General features: G+C 41.3%; 1 protein-coding gene across 5 annotated transcripts in view; it reads right to left on the bottom strand.

Moving 5' to 3' along the window:
* Positions 1-24,101, bottom strand: part of nacc1b (nucleus accumbens associated 1, BEN and BTB (POZ) domain containing b) — a 35,143-nt gene extending 11,042 nt beyond the window's left edge. For 2 of the 5 annotated variants that reach the window (XM_085785642.1, XM_085785645.1), the window contains exons 1-5: positions 23,606-23,732; positions 12,588-12,738; positions 8,068-8,310; positions 5,852-6,073; positions 2,900-3,404 (exon numbers count right to left, since the gene is read on the bottom strand). In XM_085785642.1, coding sequence (XP_085641768.1) covers positions 2,900-3,404; positions 5,852-6,073; positions 8,068-8,310; positions 12,588-12,713 — 1,096 coding nt within the window. In that variant the 5' untranslated portion in view covers positions 12,714-12,738; positions 23,606-23,732. Of the gene's footprint in view, positions 1-2,899; positions 3,405-5,851; positions 6,074-8,067; positions 8,311-12,587; positions 12,739-22,241; positions 22,371-23,605; positions 23,733-24,079 lie in introns of those variants that run through there. The other 3 variants (XM_085785644.1, XM_085785646.1, XM_085785643.1) reach the window with 3 other exon arrangements.

The raw sequence follows: 24,101 nt of genomic DNA, 5'->3' as shown, positions 1-24,101 counted from the left end.
TACGCGCATCCCTTGGCTGCACACACAGAGAGGACCGCCCCTTTATGTCGTTCTCTCTCCTCATTGGATAAAGGTTGTAGGATACAAGGAAAGTTTTCTCCTGGGCTTACAGCAGAGCAGAGTGACTGACAGACCCGTGTTTCGGATCAAACACTCTATGTAAGTGATTGCCTTCGGAAGATATAACTATTTAAGACTTACATTAACACAAACAGTCCGCTTACTTCTGCTTTAAATGATGTAAACGAGACCAAACGTCAACTTCCTGTTTCGGTGCGTCACAGTTTGACTCATGAAAAAAAAAAAAAAAAAAACATGAAATAAAAAAAGATGAGATGCGTTTTGATTCCCAGCTGTAATTAATGGTTTTCACACTGTTAACTAATAGTCCAGGCAATTTAGCTCATTTTGGACCCAAAAATAGAACTAATTGTCACAGAAGGTTTTTCACCATATATCATTTCTATGAGGTGTCTAGAACAACATACTAAAAGTCCTAAGAAATCCTAGTTGGGGAAATATGTTTAATTCGCATCATTATTTACTGTATAAAGTCTATGGTGCCCACAACAATACACCCCAATGGGGCTATTTTTTCCTTTACTCCTATCACAATGAAACTTTACATGATGAAAGTATCCATGAAATGTAACATTTTTTGTATTACAAGTTTCTTTGAAAATGAATTTGAATATGCAAATGAGCCTTACACTAATCAAATATGCCCAAAATACACCCGAATAGGCTTCTTTTTTTCCTTTACTCCTACCACAATGAAACTTTACACAATGAAAGTAGACATTAAAAGTAACATTTTTTGTATTACAAGTTTCTTGGAAAATGAATTTGAATATGCAAATGAGCAATACACTAATGGAATATGCCCAAAATACACCCGAATAGGCTTATTTTCTTCCTTTACTCCTACCACAATCACACTTATAAAACTTACTCACACAATAAAAGTATACATGAAAAGTAACATTTCTGTATTTCAAGTTTCTTGGAAAATTAATTTTAAATATGTAAATGAGCTCAACACTAAGCCATAAAGCTGCAAGCAGCAAAAAACAGGGGCCAAATAACTTAGTTCTTAGTCCCGCTCATATGTTGTTGAACATAACAGCATAAGTCAAGTGTGGCAAGTGACAGCACTCAGTGCATAGGTTAACTTATTGAATGGACATGAATGTGTTAGTTATTTGGCCCCTGTTGCTGCTTGTGGCTTTATGGCTTCTTGACCATAAGTCAATTAGTGTTGAGCTCATTTAGGCTACATATTTAAAATTAATTTTCCAAGAAACTTGAAATACAGAAATGTTACTTTTCATGTATACTTTTATTGTGTGAAGTGTGATTGTGGTAGGCGTAAAGGAAAAAAATAAACCTATTCGGGTGTATTTTGGGCATATTCCATTAATGTATTGCTCATTTGCATATTCAAATTCATTTTCCAAGAAACTTGTAATACAAAAAATGTTACTTTTAATGTCTATTTTCATTGTGTAAAGTTTCATTGTGATAGGAGTAAAGGGAAAAAATAGCCCATTGGGGTGTATTGTTGTCGGCACCATAGACTTTATACAGTAAATAATGATGCAAATTAAACATATTTCCCCAACTAGGATTTCTTAGGACTTTCAGTATGTTGTTCTAGACACCTCATAGAAATGATGTATGGTGAAAAACCTTCTGTGACAATTAGTCTGTCGTAAAACGCTATTTTGCCTGGACTATAATTCTCAATTACCACATACCCTGATACCTCGTCGACTGTTAATTACACCGTGTTCAGGGAGGGGAGGGGGGAGTGTGTGTGTGTGTGTGTGTGTGTGTGGGGGGGGGGTGGGGGGGGGGGCCCTGAACACACACTGGAGTTCATCTCAAATTAAATTACTGCTCTGAATCCATATGTTGATGTTGATGAGAAAATTAATTACTGATGTCAATTAGTGCTCAGAGGAACAATGTTTGAACAATTATAAAGAGAAAGAAAAAAGACCCCCCCCCCACTTAACCCCCTCTCTTTTTCTCTTTCTTATATCACTGCAGAACAATTGACTTCTAATTCAGAAACGTTCAATAAATGTTCATCTAAATATTCAATTAAAACACATGGTGTTTAACCGACGTCTAAATGATGGAATCACACTGCTGTTAAAGTTAAATTAAACTAATTCACTCTTTATTTAATCAAATCAAACTTTATTTAGATCTGATCAGTTGACGGATCAATAATAGATTAAAAAAAAAAAAACACCCTTTGGCCGTTAGATCAGAGGAAAAAAAAGGTTAAAAATGTTGATTTTAAAGAGATTTGATGATGCTGTTCACCTTAATGCACATTTCTCACATATTTTGAATAAACTTTATCGACACTGGAGAGGCACGCGATCATGTTTATCGACTGATCAGAAGCCAATAATACCGATCATTTTTGGCAGAACTGCAGATGTCGTAGATTTTTATCAGTCTCAAATACTTTGTAAAAAAATTTCCGGCATGTTGTTTTGTTTTGTTTTGTTTTGGTGCCCGTCGCTGCTGGCAACGCAAGAGGTGGGGCTAAGCTGATTGATTGTATCACGTTTTGCAATTCTTTGTATTATGCCTTCATTTTTAACTGTACAGCACTTTGGTCAACTTGGGTTGCTTTATAAATAAACTTGATTGATTGATTGTAAGGTGATCGGAGACTAGAAGCATTAATTACCATCCACCAATCACATCTTTTGAAGGAGAAATGATTGACAGTTCATCAATTAAAAGCCATATTTAATCACTGACCCTTTGAAAATTTGAAGATGCTGTATTTTGAATAAACTTTATCACTATATTTGATTCCAAAACAATGGGTTCGTGGTCAGAGCCGCTGACCTTGAGACGAGCTCGGGGGTCTTACCTGCGGCCCCGGCGTTCAGCATGCTGTACATGGTGTACATGTTGCAGATCTGTCTGTACTGCTCCTCGGCGCTCTCGTCCGCGATGTCGTCCTCCTCCTCGTCGTCGTGGTAACTGATGGGGGAGTCGCTGGTGTACATGCTCAGCGTGCCCGGGCTCGTGCCCTCGGGGGTCCCGCCGTTGTTGTTGCTGCTGCTGTTGTTGTTGTTGTTGTTATGGTTACTGTTGAGTCCCATCCCTCCCACCGAATTGACGCCGACTCCCATGTTGACGTTGGCTCCGCCCATCATGGCGGCGTTGGCTGCCGGTCCGCGCCCAGAGGCATCCTGGGTAGTGTTGTTGGAGGAGGTGGAGGAGGAGGAAGAGGAGGAGGAGGAGTAGCGCGCGGCCTTCCTCATCCCGCCGCCTCCGCCCCCTCCCAACCCCCCTCCCCCGTCACGGTTGCCCCCCTCCCACAGCCGCTTGGCCACCGGGGTGCAGACCACCGAGTAGGGGGAGCTCTCCTGCTGCGGGACGGAGACAGAGACCAAGATGAAAACTCACACACTGGACAGAGAATGTGTTTAACTGGATCAGTGAGAAACCTCCAACTGTAACTGTCAGTGGTACAAAGACATTTTAGAGTTTTTCTTATGGAAAGCTTAAAAGGGATACTTCACCCAAAATCGATAATTCACAAATTTTCTACTCTCTGTCATGCCAGGGAAGGGTTCGGAGAACGCTTTAGGAGTTCCAGGGGGGTCCGGCTGGCAATGGGTTTTCATATTATGGCGGTGGATAGAGTTCACTTTTGAATCGTCCAAAACACACACTATTACCCCTTTCCCACTGGCCAAAAACCCGTTTAAACCAGCTAACAATCGGCTTTTGGTGGCAGTGGGAAAGGCGCACCGACCCACGTCAAACGACTCGGCAAGTGACCCGGGTTAAAATCGCCTTCAAACGGCTCGGCTCCGATCGGCTTGCAGTGGGAACGCCAGACCAGGGTCAACCTGCTTATTTTACGTGATGACGCCACGTCATCGCGCCGGTCGCGTCTCATGTCACGTACCAAAACAAAGCTCTTCTCTCATTCGAGACTGGGATCAAAAGATCAAAGAACACTGACCAAAAACTGGATTGTTGATTGGATGTTTGATGTAAACGTGGGAGAACATCTCGCAGCAAATCTGGCGCAGCCACTGGGAGCTACTACTACAACAAGGCTAAAAACAGATCAAATTAATTTTTTCCCAACAACTTTTCCATGTTGCGGCTTCAGGACCTTTGGGTCAGTACAGACGAGCAGTATGGAGGTATCTGGATGTTTCATAGTGTGAGTTTTGGACAATTCAAAAGTGAACTCTATCCGCCGCCATTATATGAAAATCCGTAGCCAGTCGGACCCCCCCTGGAATTCCTAAAGCGTTTTGATAACTCTGAAAGTTCTCTGAACCCTTCCTTGGCATGACAGAGTAGAAAATTGGTGAATTATCGATCTATGATATAATAAATAAAACGTATTGATAACTAGTAAAACACTGAGCCACCAAAATGTATTTGTCACCTGAGTTTGTACAATATTTGAAGGATCGTTGCATAAAATGTGTGTTCATGTAAAATATGAGAAATATCGGACGATTTAATTGATTTAATCAGGAAATGTTGGATTCTGCTCAGATTCCTCCTGAAAACCTCTCGTTGTTTAACTCCAGTTCACTCTCCAGTATTTTCTACCTTTCTGACAGAAACGCTTAAACATTCTCATTAAAATACAGCGTCTCTACCGGCAAAGCAAATCACAAATAAACACCCAGAAGGTCTGAAAACATCGTTATTATGATCGGTTTGAACAAGATTTCTGAATTTTTTTATTATTATTTTTTTTCTGTACATCTGATGTTATTTGCTCATCTGCATCTAAAACATGTGCCGATCATCATCATCATCATCATCATCACACTGCTGCGTCTGTGTGCTGAACACACTGATATGCAGATTAGCACCTGACATCACATGCCGTCTATTTTTGAGCGGCTAACAGCTGCTTTTCCTCCGACTTCGATTGCAAGAAGACGACAACGTCTTCTGCAGTTTTCTCGTTTAAAAAGCTGCATTTTAACTCCACTCACTCCCACATGGTGATGTTCTCATATACTATAGTACGTGTCATTAAAAAGATTCACAATCTTCTATTCAGCGTGGTAATTGTTGGATGTGAATGGGGCGAGTTTGAAGCTAAAACTCAATGTTAAAGTTATAGATACACAGATAAAGGACGCAGTTTTAACAAAAACTAAATCTGGTTCAAAAAGAGCTATTGAAAAGATCTAGTACGGAATCTGGCTCGCCTTTATTTTCAATAGAAAGTAAAAAAAATAAATAAAAGAAGCCAGACACATGAAAAAGCCGTTCTGTTTGAATTAAGCCACAATTATGTGACAACAAATGAACTTTCATCAGTTTGCTTCAGTTTTAAGCTTCTTCCGACACCCACCGCTCATTAATATGGATGGAAATATGATCAAAACAAACCAGGCTTGTCTCTGGGCGCCGAGGCTCTTCACCTCCTCCATTTAAAGCTCGTACAAAGTGGATGAATGTACACAGTTTAAATAACCTCTGACCCCCGACATGATTTATGTCCTTGTGTGAATAAAAAAATATACATACTATACGTATAAAATGTCCATTTATGTTTTGTTTCAGTGCTGACCTTCGGGTTATGGTTTATCAAATGCATGTAAAGTGTTTTATAAATGTGTTCTCGAAGCTTCTGTTCGATAAGTAAATGGCTTTTTTGTCACTGGAGCGACTGGGAACAGACTCGCCTTGAAACTCTATCAAAGCCTTTTCAAACCTCAACCTCAATGAAACTCCTACTCATGATGCCGACGTTCAGAGCGAATAAAGATTTCTCCTTCACGCCTCGCTGCGGTTAATTATTACTGCACCAGAGGAACGCCGTACGTACCTGCTGCGGCTGCGGGGTCGGCTGAGGCGTGGTCGCCGTCTGCTCCGTCTTCACTTTGGACACCAGTGGGAGGGGCGTCAGGCATGAGGAGGGCCTCCCTGCGGCCGTGGCGACCACGCCGACTCCGCCCCCTCCCACGGTCTGAGTGACGGGGCTCTGAGGCTCAGAGGGCGGGGTCTCCTCGGTGTGGAGACCCTGGGAATCACAGCTTGGAGACGAGACCTGGAGATGAGGTGAGGTGAGTATTAAACATTATATAATATTTAATTTATTCACATTTATGCAAGTTTTAAGGTTCAAAAGTTAGATTTGCATGTCTTCTTTGATTATTGATCAGCTCTAGGTTCTAAATTAATTAAGGATGCTGGGCTGAAATAATGTCATTACTGGTCAGTGAACGCACCAGAGAGAAAGGTTTCTGCTGGTGTCTGGGATGGTTAAACGATAAGATGATTACTGGTCAAACGGAAAATGGCCTGTTTGTAACAACACTCTGCAGATTTAAAGGTCCCATATTATATAAAGTTACATCTTCTTTGATTATAAAGCAGCTCTAGGTTCTATATTAATACTGTGAAAGTATCAAAGCCTCAGTCCACAGAGAAATGCACACAGCCTGTATTCAGAAACTGAGCCTCAAAACCAGCCGTCAGGACTTCCTGTCACTTTGTGATGTCACAACAAAGCCCCGCCCCCTCACCACCTGGACCCAAACATCCATCCAACAACTTGCAGGATTTAGTTTCTCTGAGTGTTTTATTCTGAAATCTGCTCTATTTTTATTCGACCACTTTAGAAAACATTCAGCCAATCAGAAGAGAGCTTTAGAGCCTCCTCACTTCTGATTGGTTGACACCGACTTGTTGTTACTAGAGCTCCTGAGAGAAGAAATTCTTAATTCTTAAAACCACAAATAAATATATTTTCATGGATCAACGCTTTAAAGTAAAACACAGGAAGCGTGTAAAAATACTTGACCTTTAAAATGTATAAAACCTCAACCTCATTGGTTTGGTATCAACTGAATCAAGCAAAAAGAAACTGTCGAACACCAAGATGTGAGATATTGTGTGAATTTTAAATAACTTCATACAGGTAAAGTTACTGTTCAACACCTCAGGCTGAAGTTCCTTTGTGGAAATTGAGTTATACAATACAGATAGTAAGTGTAGTGTTACAAAGACATGCAGAAACAAAATAACTTTGGTTCCAGCTTCTTCTGTCGGAATTTGCTGCTTTTCTCAGTTTCATAAGAAGGTAAAATATATATTATTTTCACACAGTGATGCTGCAAAATGTGCTTCTATGAGTTAATTGATTGATTAGGATTAATCATTAAAGTTGCAGTCAATATTTTGTTTTTTGGTTTTGGTCCAAAGCCCAACCCTGCACTCCTTTGTACAAACATTAAACTTGTTTGATTATGCTGCAAGTCAATTTTTAGTATCAAACTCAGGTTCCCTAAACTTCCTTTGGTAGTCTGCCAAGGTTGGTGTCGAAGCAGCCAAGCAGCCAAAAAAAAAGTAAAAAAGAAAAAAAAAAAGACACCATCATGTCCAGTAAATAACATTTTAAGAGCAGCAGAGCGACTTAATTCACACTCCAGTAGCACATCCTGTATTTCGCTTCACGTCGCTGTTATCATCTTAACTCTGGTGTCTGGAGGGTATGAGCGGCTACATTCAAGGAAATCAGTTTCTCTCATTAATATGCAGATTTATGCAGCACGGCACTCCAAATGTAATCAGATCTACAAACACAGACACCCCCATGACAACATAACGCCACGCATAATGTCACACACAACAGGTGCCATGGTGGCGGCAAAAAAAAAAGAAAAAAAAAGAAGTAATTATAACACCCGTGTCTGGCACACAGCGGATTTTCTCTGCACGATTACAATTTACAGCGTTTTTTAATATGTAGAAATTAGTGCAGCATTAGCGCTAATGCACTTCTGACCTCTTCCACCGATCTGCAGCGTTAACGACATCTGGATCCATTAATCACCAGCACATCAAAGCTTCATTAGGAGCCCCTTCCCTTCAGTATTCCCTTCCCTTCCCTTCCCTTCCCTTCCCTTCAGTATTCCCTTCCCTTCCCTTCCCTTCCCTTCAGTATTCCCTTCCCTTCCCTTCCCTTCCCTTCAGTATTCCCTTCCCTTCCCTTCCCTTCCCTTCAGTATTCCCTTCAGTATTCCCTTCCCTTCCCGTTACCTTGAGGAAAAACTCGGTGCCCTTCTCCATGATCTGCTGGATCTGGAGGAATCCGGCCGTGTACATGAGCAGGAACTGGTCTCCGACGTTCATGCTGAGGCGTCCCGTGTAGCAGAAGGCCAGGATCTGCTGGAAGCTCTGCGGCTGCACGGCCGGGGGCAGCTCCACCACCGAGCTCTTCCCCCCGGCGTTGAACAGGTCCCGGAAGTAGGAGCTGCTGGCTGCAAGGACCGCACGGTGGGCCTGAGGGGGGGGGGGGGGAGGAGGAGGAGGGTTAGGGGGAAGTTAGTTAGTTCACTGGCTCTGGTTCGGACCAAATGCAATGTTTATTTTTTGTTTTGTATTGTTTTGTTCAGTGTGGTTCACTCCTACGGAGCTACAACAGTCTCATAATGAATAAATGCACACAGAAATCAATAAATGCACAAAAGAAGATTCACAAATGTATTTGGATTGGAGTTATATATGTGTGACTCACAACACAAATACATTTTCAATGCACATACAAATATGTTTCATTCTATAAGTTAAAAAAAAAATTCACATATAGAAAATAAGATTCATAAACATACGTCCGATATTTTCTCCAACAGTTCATATATGAATGTAACAAATATTCAAATATGTATTTGATGAAGATTGCAAATACCTTACATGCATATATTTTTTTCTAATTGAGTGTGCATCAGAAATATCTTCATGAATTTTATTTTTTATAGCCTACGTGAATTTTTTTTTTTACTTATATATGGAATGAAACATATTTGTGTGTGCATTGAAAATGTATTTGTGTTTTGAGTCACATATATAAATCCAATCCAAATACATTTGTAAATCTTCTTTTGTGCACTTATTTGTGCATTTATTTATTATGAGACTGTTCTACAGGGATGCAAACGGGTCAGGACCAAAAAAGAGAGGAATTTCCCGGGGTGGGGGGGTGCTCACCATTAACAAATCACGGAAAAGTAAATTTCCAGTAGTTCAACCCCAACCAAGTATTGATTGATTATAGATGGACATAGTTTTCAGAAGGCCAACATTTCTATATTAAAAATGCTTTAAAAAAAAAATCCTTAGCAATATTTCCATTTTGGAGATACTGAATTTTAGGTCTTCACTGAATGTTAGTCATAATTATTACTATTAAAATAAACTGAATAAATAAAGACATGGGATGTTTCATTCAGTGTGTAATGGACATATATACATATATACATACATACATATATATACATATATATATATATATATATATATATATATATATATATATATATATATATATATATATATATATATATATATAATACAGCAACGTAGAGAACCGTGCATGTCCACGGCCACAGCTCCACGGACATCACAGCTCCACATGCACGGGGGGGGGGAAAAACGGCGTTGCTGTCGCACCGAATGCACGCGGATACGCGCCGCTTTAATGAGCGCGCATGTCGCGTCTACATTGGAGGTCGGCTGTTATCAGTATAATCAGAGACCATGAATGAGTTCGCCTCAGTTTCACGTGATTGTCACTGTCAGCCTGTTAGAAAAACATTTTACTGACCCCAGCTGAGACGCTGAGACCCCCCCCTCTCCCCAAAACAAAAACTCTTCGGATCTGAACGATTTACACAAGTCACCTAATTGGTCATGAAAAAAGCGAGTTTCGCTTTTCGGCGCGCTGTTTGCATCCATGGTTCTAGCTCCATACACTTTCACTTTGCATTTTTCACAGGTGGACCTGCTTTTGTAACCAAAGCCACATGTACGCTGAGAGGCTGTTCAGTCATTGGTCGGAAACGTCTGGCTCGTACACAGAACATTTTGAGGATTTAACTCTCGGCTCAACATGTTTTTTTTTTTGCTTTTCCACTAGCACCTGGTACCTGGGACCTGATATTTCTTTGGGAACGCCTCAGCCCGGGCTCCAAGCACAGGCCATACTACAACATGACGTGTGGAGTGGAAAAGGGGCATTGGTTTCAAGTGAACTCTACGAGGCAGATGTGAAAACACCTTAAGAGACCATTCAAAGGCTCAAGAAACCTCTGCAGGTGTTAATTGGCTGATTAGAGTGTGACATCATCTAACCTTTTCACTATATTCTACTTGTTTGAGATGAATATAAAAATCTCTCCATCGTGGGATGACTAAAGGATTTTTTATTACAAATAAAACAAATAAAGACATGGAATATTTCAGTCTGTGTGTGATGAATCTATATAATATGAGTTTCAATATTTGAATTGAACGACTGAAATAAATGAACTTTTCCATCATATTTATCCTGATCTATTTAGATGCGCCTGTATGCACTTCATTAGCTTCATTCCCTGACAAATATTTACAATAATCTCACTTTGATGGCGATCTCTTTCTTCCTTCCAACTGCAGCAGAGTCATATACCATAATTTATTTCTGGAAGTATTGACCACATCAGAATTGTATCCCACTGTGGAGGAATCATCATTAACTTCTGACACTCGGCCAAATCTCAGCTCTCTGGGCCTCACAAAGTGAAATTGTAAATTGTATTGAACAGCAGCGAAGCCTGAGATTTATGTGTGCGGTGATGATGGAGGTGGTGGCTCGGACCAAGAGCTCAGAAAATCTATTGGAAATTATTTAAAGCTGGATTCTGGAGTTTTTTTCTTTAGTTTTTTTTTTTTTTTTTTTGTTGACCCGGGTCATATTTTCACGTCTCGCTAATTAAACTGACCAGAATCTCATCAATACCTTCACTGTGGAACTAATTACAGCAGCAGCATCGCTCCCTACAGAACCAGAGAGCTGGACTAAATAAAACCAAACGCATGAAAATAAAAAGGAAAGGCACAGACGTTGCAAATTTTCTTTGAAATGCTTCATTACTTTCGGCCTCGTTCACACTGCCACTCCAAATCAGATTTTTAACATATCCAGATTGTGTCTAGTTTTTTTTTTACAGTGTGAACAGCCAAAAAACGTTTTTCTGGGCAGGGCCTGTTACCATAGTACCCAATTGGATAGGACAAACACAATATAGACACAAGCAGATCAGATCTGATCATTTGCGATACGTAATGGCGACTGTCATCAGTAAGATAAGATCCTGATCAAAGCCTTTGATTCTTCCTCTACCACTCATCTCTCTCGTTTGGAAAAATAAGATTCGTACAGTCATGGCCAAAAATATTGGCACTCTACTTTTTTTTAAATATTGCCCCAATTTCTCATAATTTTTCTCATCAAATCATTGTAACTACAAATGTTTTAATATTCAGAAGTGTATTTCTTTGGTTCGCAATGGAAGGACACACACAAAACACAACAACTGGGGAACAAAGTCAAATCTGACATTTTACACAAAATTTTCACACAAAACTCCTAAAATGAACTGAACAAAACTGTGATTCCTTTACTGCTGTTAATTGTCACAGGTGAGTTAAAATACAAATTATAGGAGCATCACCTGCTTAAAAACCCAATGATTTCTTCCAGTTTTGAAAAAGTGCCAATCATTTTGTCCAGTTCACTTTGTTTTTTGTGTGTTGTTCCATTGCGAACCAAAGAAATACACTTCTCTACTTATTTTTCAGATATTGCCCCAATTTCTCCCTGAAAATCATTGCAACTACAAATGTTTTAATATTCTGAAGTGTATTTCTTTGGTTTGCAATGGAACTGGACAAAATCATTGGCACTTTTTCTAAACTGAAAGACATCATTGGGTTTTTAAGCAGGTGATGCTCCTATAATTTGTATTTTAACTCACCTGTGACAAAATCAGTTAAGCAGAACGTCAATTTAACCCTCTCCTTACTCATCGCATTTCTGGAAAACCTTTTCGCAATGCGTTTATCACTATAACGCTGAAAAAATATGATTCATCAGTCAGTCCTTTTTCAAAAACTGAAAGAAATCATTGGGTTTCAATCATGTGATGCTCCTTTAATTTGTATTTTAACCCACCTGTGACAGGTTGTGTGTGTAAAATGTCAGATTTGACTTTGTTCCCCAGTTTTTTTGTTGTTTTTGTTCCATTGCAAACCAGACTGAACTTGACAAAATGATTGGCACTTTTTCAAGAAATAAATAATTGGGCTTTTAAGCATGTGATACTCCTTTAATTTGAATTTTAACTCACCTGTGACAATTAACAGGTGGCGGCAGTGAAGGATTCACACTTTTTTTGTGTGTTAAGTGTCATATTTGACTTTGTTCCCCCTTTTTTGTGTGTGTGTGTGTCGTTCCATTGCAAACCAAAGAAAAACACTTCTGAACGCATTCGTAGTTGCAACGTTTTTCAGGGAGAAATTGGAGCATTATCTGAAAAAAAAAAAGTGCCTTGACTGTAAATACACCTTTAAGTTCTCATGCAGAAGTTTTTCAGACGATGCTTCATTACTGAGGCGGCTGTGAGCTCGTTATCTGGCAGCTAACGGTGACCGATACATCTCCTCCTGCACCAGATGTTGTTTAGTAACTAAAAGTCTGTAAAAAAAACAAAACAATCGTCATCGTTGCCGTGTGTCCGCACCTTGAAGGCGTGTCCCTTGACGACCACGGAGACATCACAGTAGAGGCCCTGCAGCCGCTGCTCGTTCAGACACTCCAGGACGTTGTTGCCAAAGTTAGGGATCGCCATCTGCAGCGTCTGAGCCATAACGCTCTGCCCAGCACCACAGGGTCTGCAGGGGGACGGAGAGATGGAGATGTTAGAGACGGAGGAGAGGAGAGGAGAGGGACGGGAGGATCTACAGACGACAGACCAGACAGAAAGAGGAAAAGGAGGAGGAGGAGGAGTTAAGATAAAGGAAACAGAGGGAGTCAAGTGTATGATGATTAATGAATTAAGGATTTGGTAAACAACTTTAATTCAAAACTCTGAATGAAAGAGAATTCGGGGCCACCAGCGACAGTTATATAAGCCGCCGTCTTCCTCTCCTTCTTCTTTTTCTCCCTTTTCTTCTACTTTTTAACCGCGTTTCATTAAATCTAATTCACAGTTAATAAACTGTTTGCTGGTTTTTTGGCCTACTTTGTTATTTTCCCCGTCTCTCTCCCTCTCAGTCAAAACACAGCCGCTTACATAACTCATCTATTTCACTTCATCACCATCATCCAACAAAAGAAGCCTGTGATGAAGAAGCGCAGGAACTGTCAAACCAGTGACTTTAAAAAAAACACATAAACAACCTGTGTGTGTGTGTGTGTGTGTGTGTGTGTGGACTGACTCTTTATTCTATCTAGTCCATAATATGCACAATGTATTTACATAGGCGGAGCAGCAGCAGCAAACAGACCAGAGCACAGAGGTGAGTCACTCCATCACCCAGCAAACACCTTTTATACAGAGAGATGGATGGAGAACAAGTCGCCTTAGAGGACACGAGCAGAGTAAATCAGTAGCTGCTGCTGGTGGTGGATGATGATGATGATGATGATGATGATGATGATGATGATGATGATGATGATGATGCAGCTGCTGCTGAGCTCCTACAACGACTACATCCCCAAAACAGACGAGACGGCGGCGATCCGTCTGGTTCCTCCACAGGGAGCCGACGAGGAGCAGCTTCACCTCAACAGCAGGCGGCTGCAGAGTAACCGTGACGACGCAGAGAGGACACGTGGAAGGAGACAAGTCACAGTTTGCCTCAGTCCAAGTTTGGACAGTCACTCTATCTGCACTACGACAACAATTTGCACAATAACTTTCTTCCTGTATCTATCTTAATCTTTATTCTATTTTATTCTATTTATATAAATCCTAAATTGTATATGCATATTTTTTTGCACTAGAATATTTTATTTTATCTTATTTTATTTAAAGGGACAACGACAAAGTTTCTATTTGGTTATAAAAAAGTCTCACGTTAATGTGGATGAATCTCCACTACCCACACTTGTTAATGGGCCCATTTTCGATAAATATATGGTTTTGTCTCTATCGTTATTTTGTTATTATTAGTGGTGGTGGAAATGCTGGTCGAGCCGACCAGCGTTTCCTTACTTTCGGTTTCGTGGCGAGTCATGAGAATAACACCGCCGAATCGCCGCTTATGGTCGGAACTACGACGGTATCTGATCATCTTCCAACCTCTGACTTTAATTCTTGATGAATGAAAACATGAGTCCGTCTTGCGCCGGTCAAAGAATTATACGGTGCGTGCGGAGGCTTATAAATGTAGTGTGAAAACGCTTCGCTTTTCCAAAACTCCTCGTTGTCCCTTTAAATTTTTTATTTCAACCCTACGTTTAAAGGGACTACAAGGAGTTTTGGAAAGCAAAGTGTTTTCACACTACATTTCCCATGAGCCTCTGTGCGCACGGTGAAATTCTTGGACCGACGCAAGACGGACGAAAGGGAAACCATTTGCCAAGAATGTTTTCATTGATCAAGAATGAAAGTCGGAGGTTGGAAGACGATCAGATACCGTCGTAGTTCCGACCATAAACGATGCCAACTAGCGATCCGGCAGCGTCCAGGAAACCGAAACTAGGAAATGCTGGGCGAGCTGACAACTAATAATATCAAAATAACTAATAAGACAAAACTATATATTTATCAAAACTGAACCCATTAACAAGTGGGTAACGTAGATTCGTCCACATTATATGAGACTTTTTTATAACCAAAAGCAAACTCCTCTCTTTAACTATTTTTTTTCCTAATTTCTTTATGTTTGCACCCGACACCATGACAAGTTCCTTATGCTGTAATCTGACCTTTACTGCTCTTGACAATAAAAACATTTCTGATTCTGCTTTTACAACTTTGACCTGAAGAAACTTGAAGACGGCGACCTCACAGTGACCTCATGAGGACAACAAGACATGTAGGATACACATGGTCAGAAATATTGACAGCCCAGCACTTTTTTTTCAGATAATGATCAAATTTGTCCCTGAAAATCATCACAACTACAAACATTGATTGTTGTATTCATCAGTCTATTTCTTTGGTTTGCAATGGAGCGACACAAAAAGTAAAATCTGACATTTTACACACAGAACTCAAAAAATGGATTACATTGTTCAATATTGCGATAAAGTCACTTGTGATAAATAAGCAAATATTTAAGTGCCTATTAACCTCACAGTTCCTGAGTCTTTAAGTACCCTGAAACACTGATTAGAAAAATCTGCACTTGAAAAATCAGTTAAGCAGAACATTAATTTAACCCTCTCCTTACTCATCACATTTCTGGAAACCTTATCGCAACGTGTTTATCACTATTACTCCGAAAAAATAATATGACTCATCAGTCAGTCCTAGTTCAAAAACGGAAAGAAATCATTGGGTTTCAATCATGTGGTGCTCCTTTAATTTGTATTTTAACTCTGTGACAATTAACAGGTGCTGGCAGTGTAGGAATAACACTTCTGTCCAGTTCATTTTTGGAGTTTTGTGCGTAAAATATCAGATTTGACTTGTCGTTCTATTACAAACCAAAGAAATACCCTTCTGAACACCAAAACATTTGTAGTTGCAATGGTTTTCAAGGAGAAACTGGGGCATTATCTGAGAAAAAAGTGCAGGGGTGCCTATATTTTTAGCAATGACTGTATCTGACAACGCCCACAGCGCTGAGATCGTTGTTATAGAAAGTTTAGGTCACAACAAACTCAGATTTTTCATCTTAATAGAGACAAACTGCAAAATATAAAAGAGTTACCCACTGGATCTGTGAGTTAAAGAATGTCTACAGTAACACTGAAGCAGAAACCACATCATTTATAAATAAACTTTATAGATTCATACTCGGGGTAAAAAACTGCAGTTTTCCCAGGAATCAATTCTTCTTCTGAAACTGTTGCCCACACAGGAAGTTGCACTGTGCAGCCACTGGCAACTACTTTTTTTTTTGTAGAGCAAACAGTGAGAGATGATTGATTTCCAGTGAAAAGTGTACGTTAGCAAACAAAAAAAAAATCTTCAATTTCGCAACATGCCACTCTAGGGGATTCCCACCAGTACGTAACCGTAAAGCTTTAAGTTAAAGGGCTGGGACCAGAGTTAGGACGACTGGGGAAGTGGTATTTAACTCTACAATTATTAGTTCTTATTAGATAATAAAATAACTATTTCTAATCTATAATCAAGTATCTGCTTAGATTTTACAAAGGGCTTCACCTCAGTAACACCATTCAACAACAAGAACAAGCAGGCCAATTCTAATTTTAGCACATTTTAAAATCAATTGTAAAGCAGCAGAAGGAGAAACCAGCACCAGATCATCTAGAAACGTATAAATATAAAATCCGCTGCTCTGCCGCCCGCTGATTTAACAGGGTTCAGGTTAAAGAAAGCTTTGATCTGCAATAAGCCTGAACCATTCATTGACATATTACTGAAATTGCAATATAGTGCATATGAGTGCAATATCCAAATTGCAACAGCTGCAATTTTCTTGATAAAAAGTGTCACAACGGACCAGAAATGAAGAATCGTGGTTCTACGGAGGTGGAAAAAAAAAAAACTCCCTCCATCATTATTTCTATATTTCCAGATAAAAAAATGAAATAAAACAAACGACCGCTCTGTCATGAATCAGCTACTGTACGTACAGTCAGTCAGCTTCACCCAATAAACCCCGGATAAAGATGAAACTTCTCGACAATGAATTATCAGTCGATCGACTTAATCCCATTAAGATTCAGCCTCGTCGCTGTAGAACAACACGCATCCCACCGTCTTATCGCTAAGAGACAGTGCAGCCAATCGCTCCGGCTCCGTGTGCAGTGCACAAACATTAAAGGGATAGTTCACCCAAAATTCAAATTGCACTCATTATCTATACTCACCCTCATGTGGACTAAGGGCTGGGAGAAGTTTCAGAGTCCTCCGTGGCTTCTCTGAGTTACAGGGGGTCTCGGCGTAGCAGTGCATGTCCATAAAACAGTTGCAAATGGATACCACTTTTCTTACGTAACAAAAAGACACACCAAAAAACATCCAAATACCTCCATGCTGCTCGTATGTAATGTCCGTCTTGTATTGAAGCCCAGGAACGCAGGAAGAGGAGCTTCGAGAAGCTTCCGCTACAAACAAGCTTGAAATATAGACTTATTTAATTTTTTTCAGAAAAATTTCGCATTTCAGGGTTTCAATACAAGACGAACATTACATACGAGCAGCATGGAGGTATTTGGATGTTTTTTTGGTGTGTCTTTTTGTTACGAAGACAGTTGGTATCCATTTGAAACCGTTATATGGACATGCACTGTTACGCAGAGCCCCGCTGTAACTCAGAGAAGCCACGAAGGACTCTGAAACTTCTCCCAGCCCTTAGTTGACATGAGGGTGAGTAGATAGAGTGAAATTTGAATTTTGGGTGAACTATCCCTTTAAATAAAAAAGTCTATTTTATTTTGTTATATGAAAATCATTCAATATGCATCCACACATACACACACACACACACACTGCATTTACAGTTGAATACTGCGTGTGCCCATTCATTATAGGTTGCTGGAGCATTTATGGGAAAAAAAGAAAAAAAAAAAATTAGGTCACCTGAAAACAAGGTCGAACGCGTCCATTCATCCGTCACACTGGACTGCGTGACAATCACTGTGTCTATATACGACCGACTTTCATCTGCAGTCGCAACAACTTCACACATGATTCCTGTACAAATCCGATTTAGCTGCTGATTAAGTGTTGGAGGAGAAACGCTGAGGTTCATCTGAGGTGAAGGAAGGTTTGTTGTGCTGCAGTAACTTTTATTTTATTATTAAAGTGCAACAAAAACAGTGGGGGATCTTGCTGACAAGCTGTGCGTTCATTTTTTTTTACTAAACATCACTGATTGGCTGCTGTGAGTGGCCACTGTGGCCCACACAGCCTGGGACAGGACGGTTTCCAGATCTGAACGGGATACTTTCCCTCCGCAGCTGGAAAACGTAAACACAAACTGGCCTTAAGCATCAGAAAAACTATTATTTAACCACAAAACCCAAGTGGACTCGACCGAACGACGCCAGGAGAATCAGAGAATCAGGATGCTCCACTTGGACGGGGATGTTCCTCACATTTCGTTGCCATCTTTTTCCTTTTTTTTCCTCTTGTGTTTACCAGACCAAATGCACTCAGCTTGACCAGTTATCTTCAACACAGCTGGGTGGTAATTGTTTCTCCATCAGACATTAAGGCCACTGTCACATGTCGACGTTCAGAGAGAGAAAGAGAGGCGGGAAGATGCAGATTTTTCCACCCTGAACCTCAGTTTATATGTAGGTTGGTTTGTCACCGTACCAGAGGGTCAGGGTGAGTCAATACCAATACCGCTGAACTTCCATGATTGTTGATGGCACAATAAAAATCAAAAAGCAGAACTCATGGATTTCTAAATTCACTACTTTATTTAAAATGTTTCAAATCAAACCTTTAAGTATTTAAAGGGGAACTATACAAGTCTGGTCTCTAACCCTCCTCTCAGCCATGTGCATTCGTTTTAGACTTTTAGTGAGAAATCAATCCATGGAGCGGTGGATAACGTTATTTATCATCTATTCTATCATGTTACACGCGTTCATTCTCGATACTTATCCGATACCACGATAAAACAACAAAAAAACATTACCTTTGTCCTTCTAAATTCACTACTTTATCTAAAAACTGTTCCACATCAAACCAAGTATTTAAGCTCCAATTGTGCTTCAACAACTTCTCAAAAGTATTCAAAATGCAGGCAGCATCACAGCTGCCACCAGATGCGAAAATTATGATACTGTTACTATACATTTTTCAAGCTGGTACGTAATGGCAGAGCGTCGTCTTTCAATGAAGATCAAGGTCCGGCCACGTTCACATAACAAACGGACCGCACCAGAGTTCGACTGTAGCTGCACCAAGACCATATAGGCTACCGTATGCTGCCCCGCGTCAGGTCCAACAGGAATCAACATGTTTCAAAACTTCAATTTTCGATAAAAATCAAAAAACAGAACCCATGTCCTTCTAAATTCAATACTTTTTTTAGAAAAAACTGAACCTCCAAAAGTATTTAAGCTCCACTGTGCTTCAACAACTTCTCAAAAGTATTCAAAATGCAGGCAACATCACAGCCAGCCACCAGATGCAAAAATTATTGAGATATTGTTTCATTTGTCAAGCTGGTACGTATATGCTGGCAGAGCGTCATGTTTCCACAAACACTGACCAGATAAAGACTCGTGGTATACATCGTCATGTTTCTATGACTCAATCAAACTTGTAGCAGTTGGAGTTGGACAAGGTCCGGTTGGGTTCACATAACAAACATACCGCGCCAGAGTTCGACTGTAGCCGCACCAGGACTATATAGGCCTAACGTATGCTGCCCCGCGTCAGGTCCAACAGGAATCGGCCCACTGAAGGCACAGTTATTATTCTGGTACTCACGGTACCAATGTACTTTTTGCATGTTGCAGCCACTTAGTACCAAGGTATCGGTCATTACAACTGCAGTAGTAGGTGACTGGTGACAGCTTTAATATTCATCTGAACAACTGGGCATGACACATCATGACAGACTCTCCTGTTACAAAACCTCACATTCAGCACACAGCATGGAAAAAGCAAAAAGAAAGAAAGAAAGAAACAAAGAGAACTCTCATTCTCCAGTGGATTGTTGAAAAGCCCTTTTAAGAAACTTAGACAAAAAGCAAGGTCAACAAAATAAAGAAGTTGAACTCACAACGACAAGACAAAACAAAAACACAATCCACACCTGAATGTCACAGTGTTATTATATAAGTGGAGAACAGTTTCCTCAGGTGGGTTTTTAAACTCTATAACCAACAGTTAAAGACAGCGGCTGCTCTAAGAAGCTCTGCAAAACCTTCAAAAACCTTCAAAACCTTCAAAAACCTTCCCCCCTGTAGAAGAAACTAAACTACGAACTAAAACGCTGCAGTCCACAGCTCCGGCTCTTCACGCCTACGTTGAGGGCAGCGCTGAGGATAGGAGGCCATCTGCATTTCATCATAATTAATTTTAAGGGTTTTATTGCAACTAATTAATTTAGATAGATACGGGCACATTTAGTACGGCTGCTGGTGGTGCTGCTGGTACAGGGAAAGTGCAGGGTGCTGTGTATGCATCTCTGACTTCATTAGCAGTGTTTTTATTTTATTTTGAAATGTAGGAAATTCAGTAAAAGCATCAAAGCTATGGTTACATTAAAATAACTCCTGTCTCTCAACATCTGGAGGGAGTTTTGGACAGAATAAGATACACAAGAAAAGTGCCCAGATGCTAATATTAGGAAATGAATTAATTAGCTTAATAAACCTCCCCCTTTTTAATATTATTAAGCTTAATTAATCAGACGGTCCTCTTCTGAACAAAAAACAATTAGGGGACTGCTTATCGGACCGGGAGCACTTTGTACTGTTTGAATTGAATAACATTCCCCCATCATGTCAAAACACTATTAGCGCCCGAGTGGATAAATTACAGCTGAGTTTTCTCCCTCTTATTTGGTTTAAATCAATAAGTGCTGGCTCGCTGGCCGGCGTACCTTGACACATTGTTGTGCCTTGACAGTTTGTGCCGATTGTGAAAGAAAAAAAAAAAGAAAAAAGAAATCAATATGCATTACATTAATGTAATTATAATTCAACCGAAGTGGGCTCAGAGTGATATTTTCTCCATCCGTTCTGGGCTTCATCCAAGATTTTGTTTACATACACAGCTCCTAGTTTAATTAGTGCGTCGTGATCTCAGTGATACTGGTGATTACTATCTGAGCGCACTGATAACAGCAGCAGCATCGTGATTAAAAGTCGCTGGATTTGACCTCTGAACCGGCTGGGGGGGCTAAAAACGCACCGTCTGCTGCCTTTGCAATACATCGCATTACAATACATCGCATTGCATTACATTACACTACACTACACTACACGTCCCCACAACCAGCCCCAGCACCTCCCTCGGCCTTGAGCAAGAAATTGAACCACTAAGCGTCCCCGTGGAGCTCCCCTCTCGGCGAGAAATGCTTTAGAAGCCTTGTTGTTTGTTTCCAGGTGTAAATAAATAAATATGTGCAATGCAATCATATGAATAATAATAGGGAGAAGAAGCAGCAGCAGCAGCAGCAGCCAGTTGCTAAGACGAAGCACTTGTGTGCAGGAAATCATCCCTCGATAATCAAACGGCCAAAAGAAAAAAAGAAAAAAAGAAAAAAAAACAAGACAACAAACGCGGGTTCTGCTGACATTCATAACAGGACGCTCAAATTAGTCATAAAAATGTGAAATTGCTCAAGGGTATTTTGGCAGCGTAAAAGATAATTTTCTTTTTTTTTTTTCTCCTTGCAACCACACGAGGAGCTTTTTGCTTGCCTGATTTGATTTAGACACACACACACACACTGACACACACTGCGGAGCACTTGAGATGTCATCCAAGGACATGCTAACCAGCCACCTCTTCCTCCTCGCCGGGTCACAGAGGTCACAACAACTTCCAGGAAGCATAAAAGAGGAGTTAATTCACACCACTTGACCTCTGCCCCCCAGTCCCCATGTGCCCCATTATATGCACTGACTCCATGCTAAACTGTGTGTGTGTGTGTGTGTCTGCCTGTCTGCATGCATGCATGTCTATGTGCATGTGCATGTGTTCTTTAACTTATTTTAAATTCACCTCCAGTGCCACAAACTCTGCAGACTAAAAAAAAAACCACAAAAAGTGAGTGAGTGAGTGCTGCTGCAGCTAACACATCCAAAATAACACCAAAAATAAAGACACTGCAGCCTCCATTTTGGACCCAAGCACTCCCCCTGGATCCACACCAACAGCAGCTTGTGATAACAACATAAATCACAGGCTAATCAAACTCAGTTTCCTGGTTTAGGGGGAGGTTAAAGGTGGCCTGTTAGCAGAGCAGCAGAGCAGCAGAGCTAAATGCTAAGGCTAACCCTACTAAAAAAAACACTTCACCTGTGTTTATAAATAAAAACAAGCTTTTATATCACCTGCAACAACCAACAGCCTTGTGTGGCTTCCACTTTAAAGGGCATTTAAGGCTAAAAACACGCTGTATTTACCGACACTCGTGGGCACACAGACATGCACCTAAAAAAATGTGGCTAGCCTCCCCTGAGCTCGACTGGAGCTGAAACTTCAAAAAAAAAAAAAAAAAAAAGGGAGCCGAAATATTATTTATACACATCAATTATAGATTAATTAAAATCTCACATGAAAGTCTAAAGCAGAGCCGATGATGTCTCGCCGCAGACGTAGCAGGGGGAGAGATAGAGAGAGCCAGGCTACCACCACCACCAGCAGCAGCAGCAGCGGTAGGGGGGCAGAGTCAGAGCGGGCAGAGAGCGCTCGCTGCCCGGCCGTGTGCCAGCCTCGATGCCCGGTCAAGATCCGGGAGTCCTCGGCTGGCTGTGCTGGCTTGGGCCGGTGCGTTCAGTGTGGGACGGAGGGAAGGAGGGAGGGGGAAGGAAGGAAGGAAGGGAAAGAAGGGGAGGTAAGGCGGTTGAAAAGGGACAAAAAAATTAAGAAAAAAAAGAAAAGAAAGCGAGCTCTTCTCTTTCTATTTAATGTGTCAACTCCCCCCCTCCGGCACCAAACAGCAGCAGCAGCAGCAGCAGCACACGCGTTTATCGTCCGAGGAGGGAAGGAGGAGAAGAGAAGAGGGGGGAGGAGGAGGAAGAGAGGACGGGACGATATCTAACTACAGCCACAAAAATAGTCGAGGAAGGAGAGGAGGAAGAAGAGGAGAAGGAGGAGGAGGAGAGGGAGGGGGGGTGAAGTGAAATGAAATATTCAGCAGTTGAAGCGCTTTCACTCTTTCACCCTATCTCTCTCTCTCTCTCCAAGACCGACCGACCGACCGAGCGAGGGATCGTCCGTCTTCAGACCGAGTTCCCCTCCTTCTCCTCCGGGGCCGGACGAATGGCAGCTACCGGGACAGACACGCGTTGTTACCCCCCCTCCTCTCCTCTCCTCTCCTCTCCTCCCTCCTCTATACCACCACCACCTCCTTCTTCTCCAAAATGTCGCTTGTGATATATCACAGCCAATAAATTATTTATTTAAAAGACAAGGGGGGAGGCACACGGGCTGAACTTCAGTGTTTATCAATGTTTAAACGTATTTTGTTAAAAAAAAAAAAAAAAAAAAAAATGGGGGAGAGGTAGGTGGGGATATACAGCGGAGGGAGGGAGAGAACACCCAGGCAGGCGGCGGCTGCACTCCATCTTTAAGCCCGACATCAACAGGTCATCCCGGGACACAAATGCGCTGCAACTGTGGTGGGCGAGACAGACAGATAGATCCGGCATGGCGAAGAGAGGAGAGGAGGAAGAGAGGAAGAGGAGAAGGAAAGTAAAAATAAAATAAAATAAAAAATCTTAACCCGTTTACAGTCAGGACACCACCGGTTGTCTGTGCTTTAGCCTATAAATACAGCATGATAGTTGCTAAAATAAAATAAATTAAAATATATATATTTTTTAAAATAAATAAATAAAAATGTAGTTTTAGAAAAAGTTTAGGAATGCAGGGGGGGGGAGAAGCGAAAGGGGAGGTCTCATCATCAACTCACTCACCGAGGGGAGAGGGGGGACAGCCCGCGGCGACTGAGTGAGTGGAGCCGGTGAAGTGGTTAAAGTTTTGGTCGGTGCCCATCGGCCCATCCCCCATAGCGGGGCAGCTACAGTACAACTTTACCCCCACAACACAACACAACACAACCCTCCTCCTCCTCCTCCTCCCTCCCCTGGAGAAAAACAATAAAATAAACAATAGCTTCACCCCACACACACCCCAAACACACAGGGCTGCACACACACACACCCCTCCTCCTCTTCCAGCAGCAGCAGCACAACCGCAAAACCAAAATTCACATCAAATCCAAAGGAGAAGAAGCCACACACACACACACGTATAGCCTACATACAGTGACACACACACACACATGCACGCACACAGTTCGGAGCTCGGACGACCGACCGACCGACCGACCGACCGACTCGTCTCGCCTCGCCTGGCCGAGTTGGAGCCGCTGTCCTCGGTGAACTCACCCCCGTTGGCTCGGTGGTTGTG

Source organism: Trachurus japonicus, chromosome 1 (assembly GCF_045865225.1).
Source record: "Trachurus japonicus isolate A0001 chromosome 1, Traja_1.0".
Classification (NCBI taxonomy): Eukaryota; Metazoa; Chordata; class Actinopteri; order Carangiformes; family Carangidae; genus Trachurus; species Trachurus japonicus.
The sequence above is the reverse complement of the archived record's forward strand: the minus strand, read 5'-3'. Positions and strand labels throughout refer to the sequence as shown.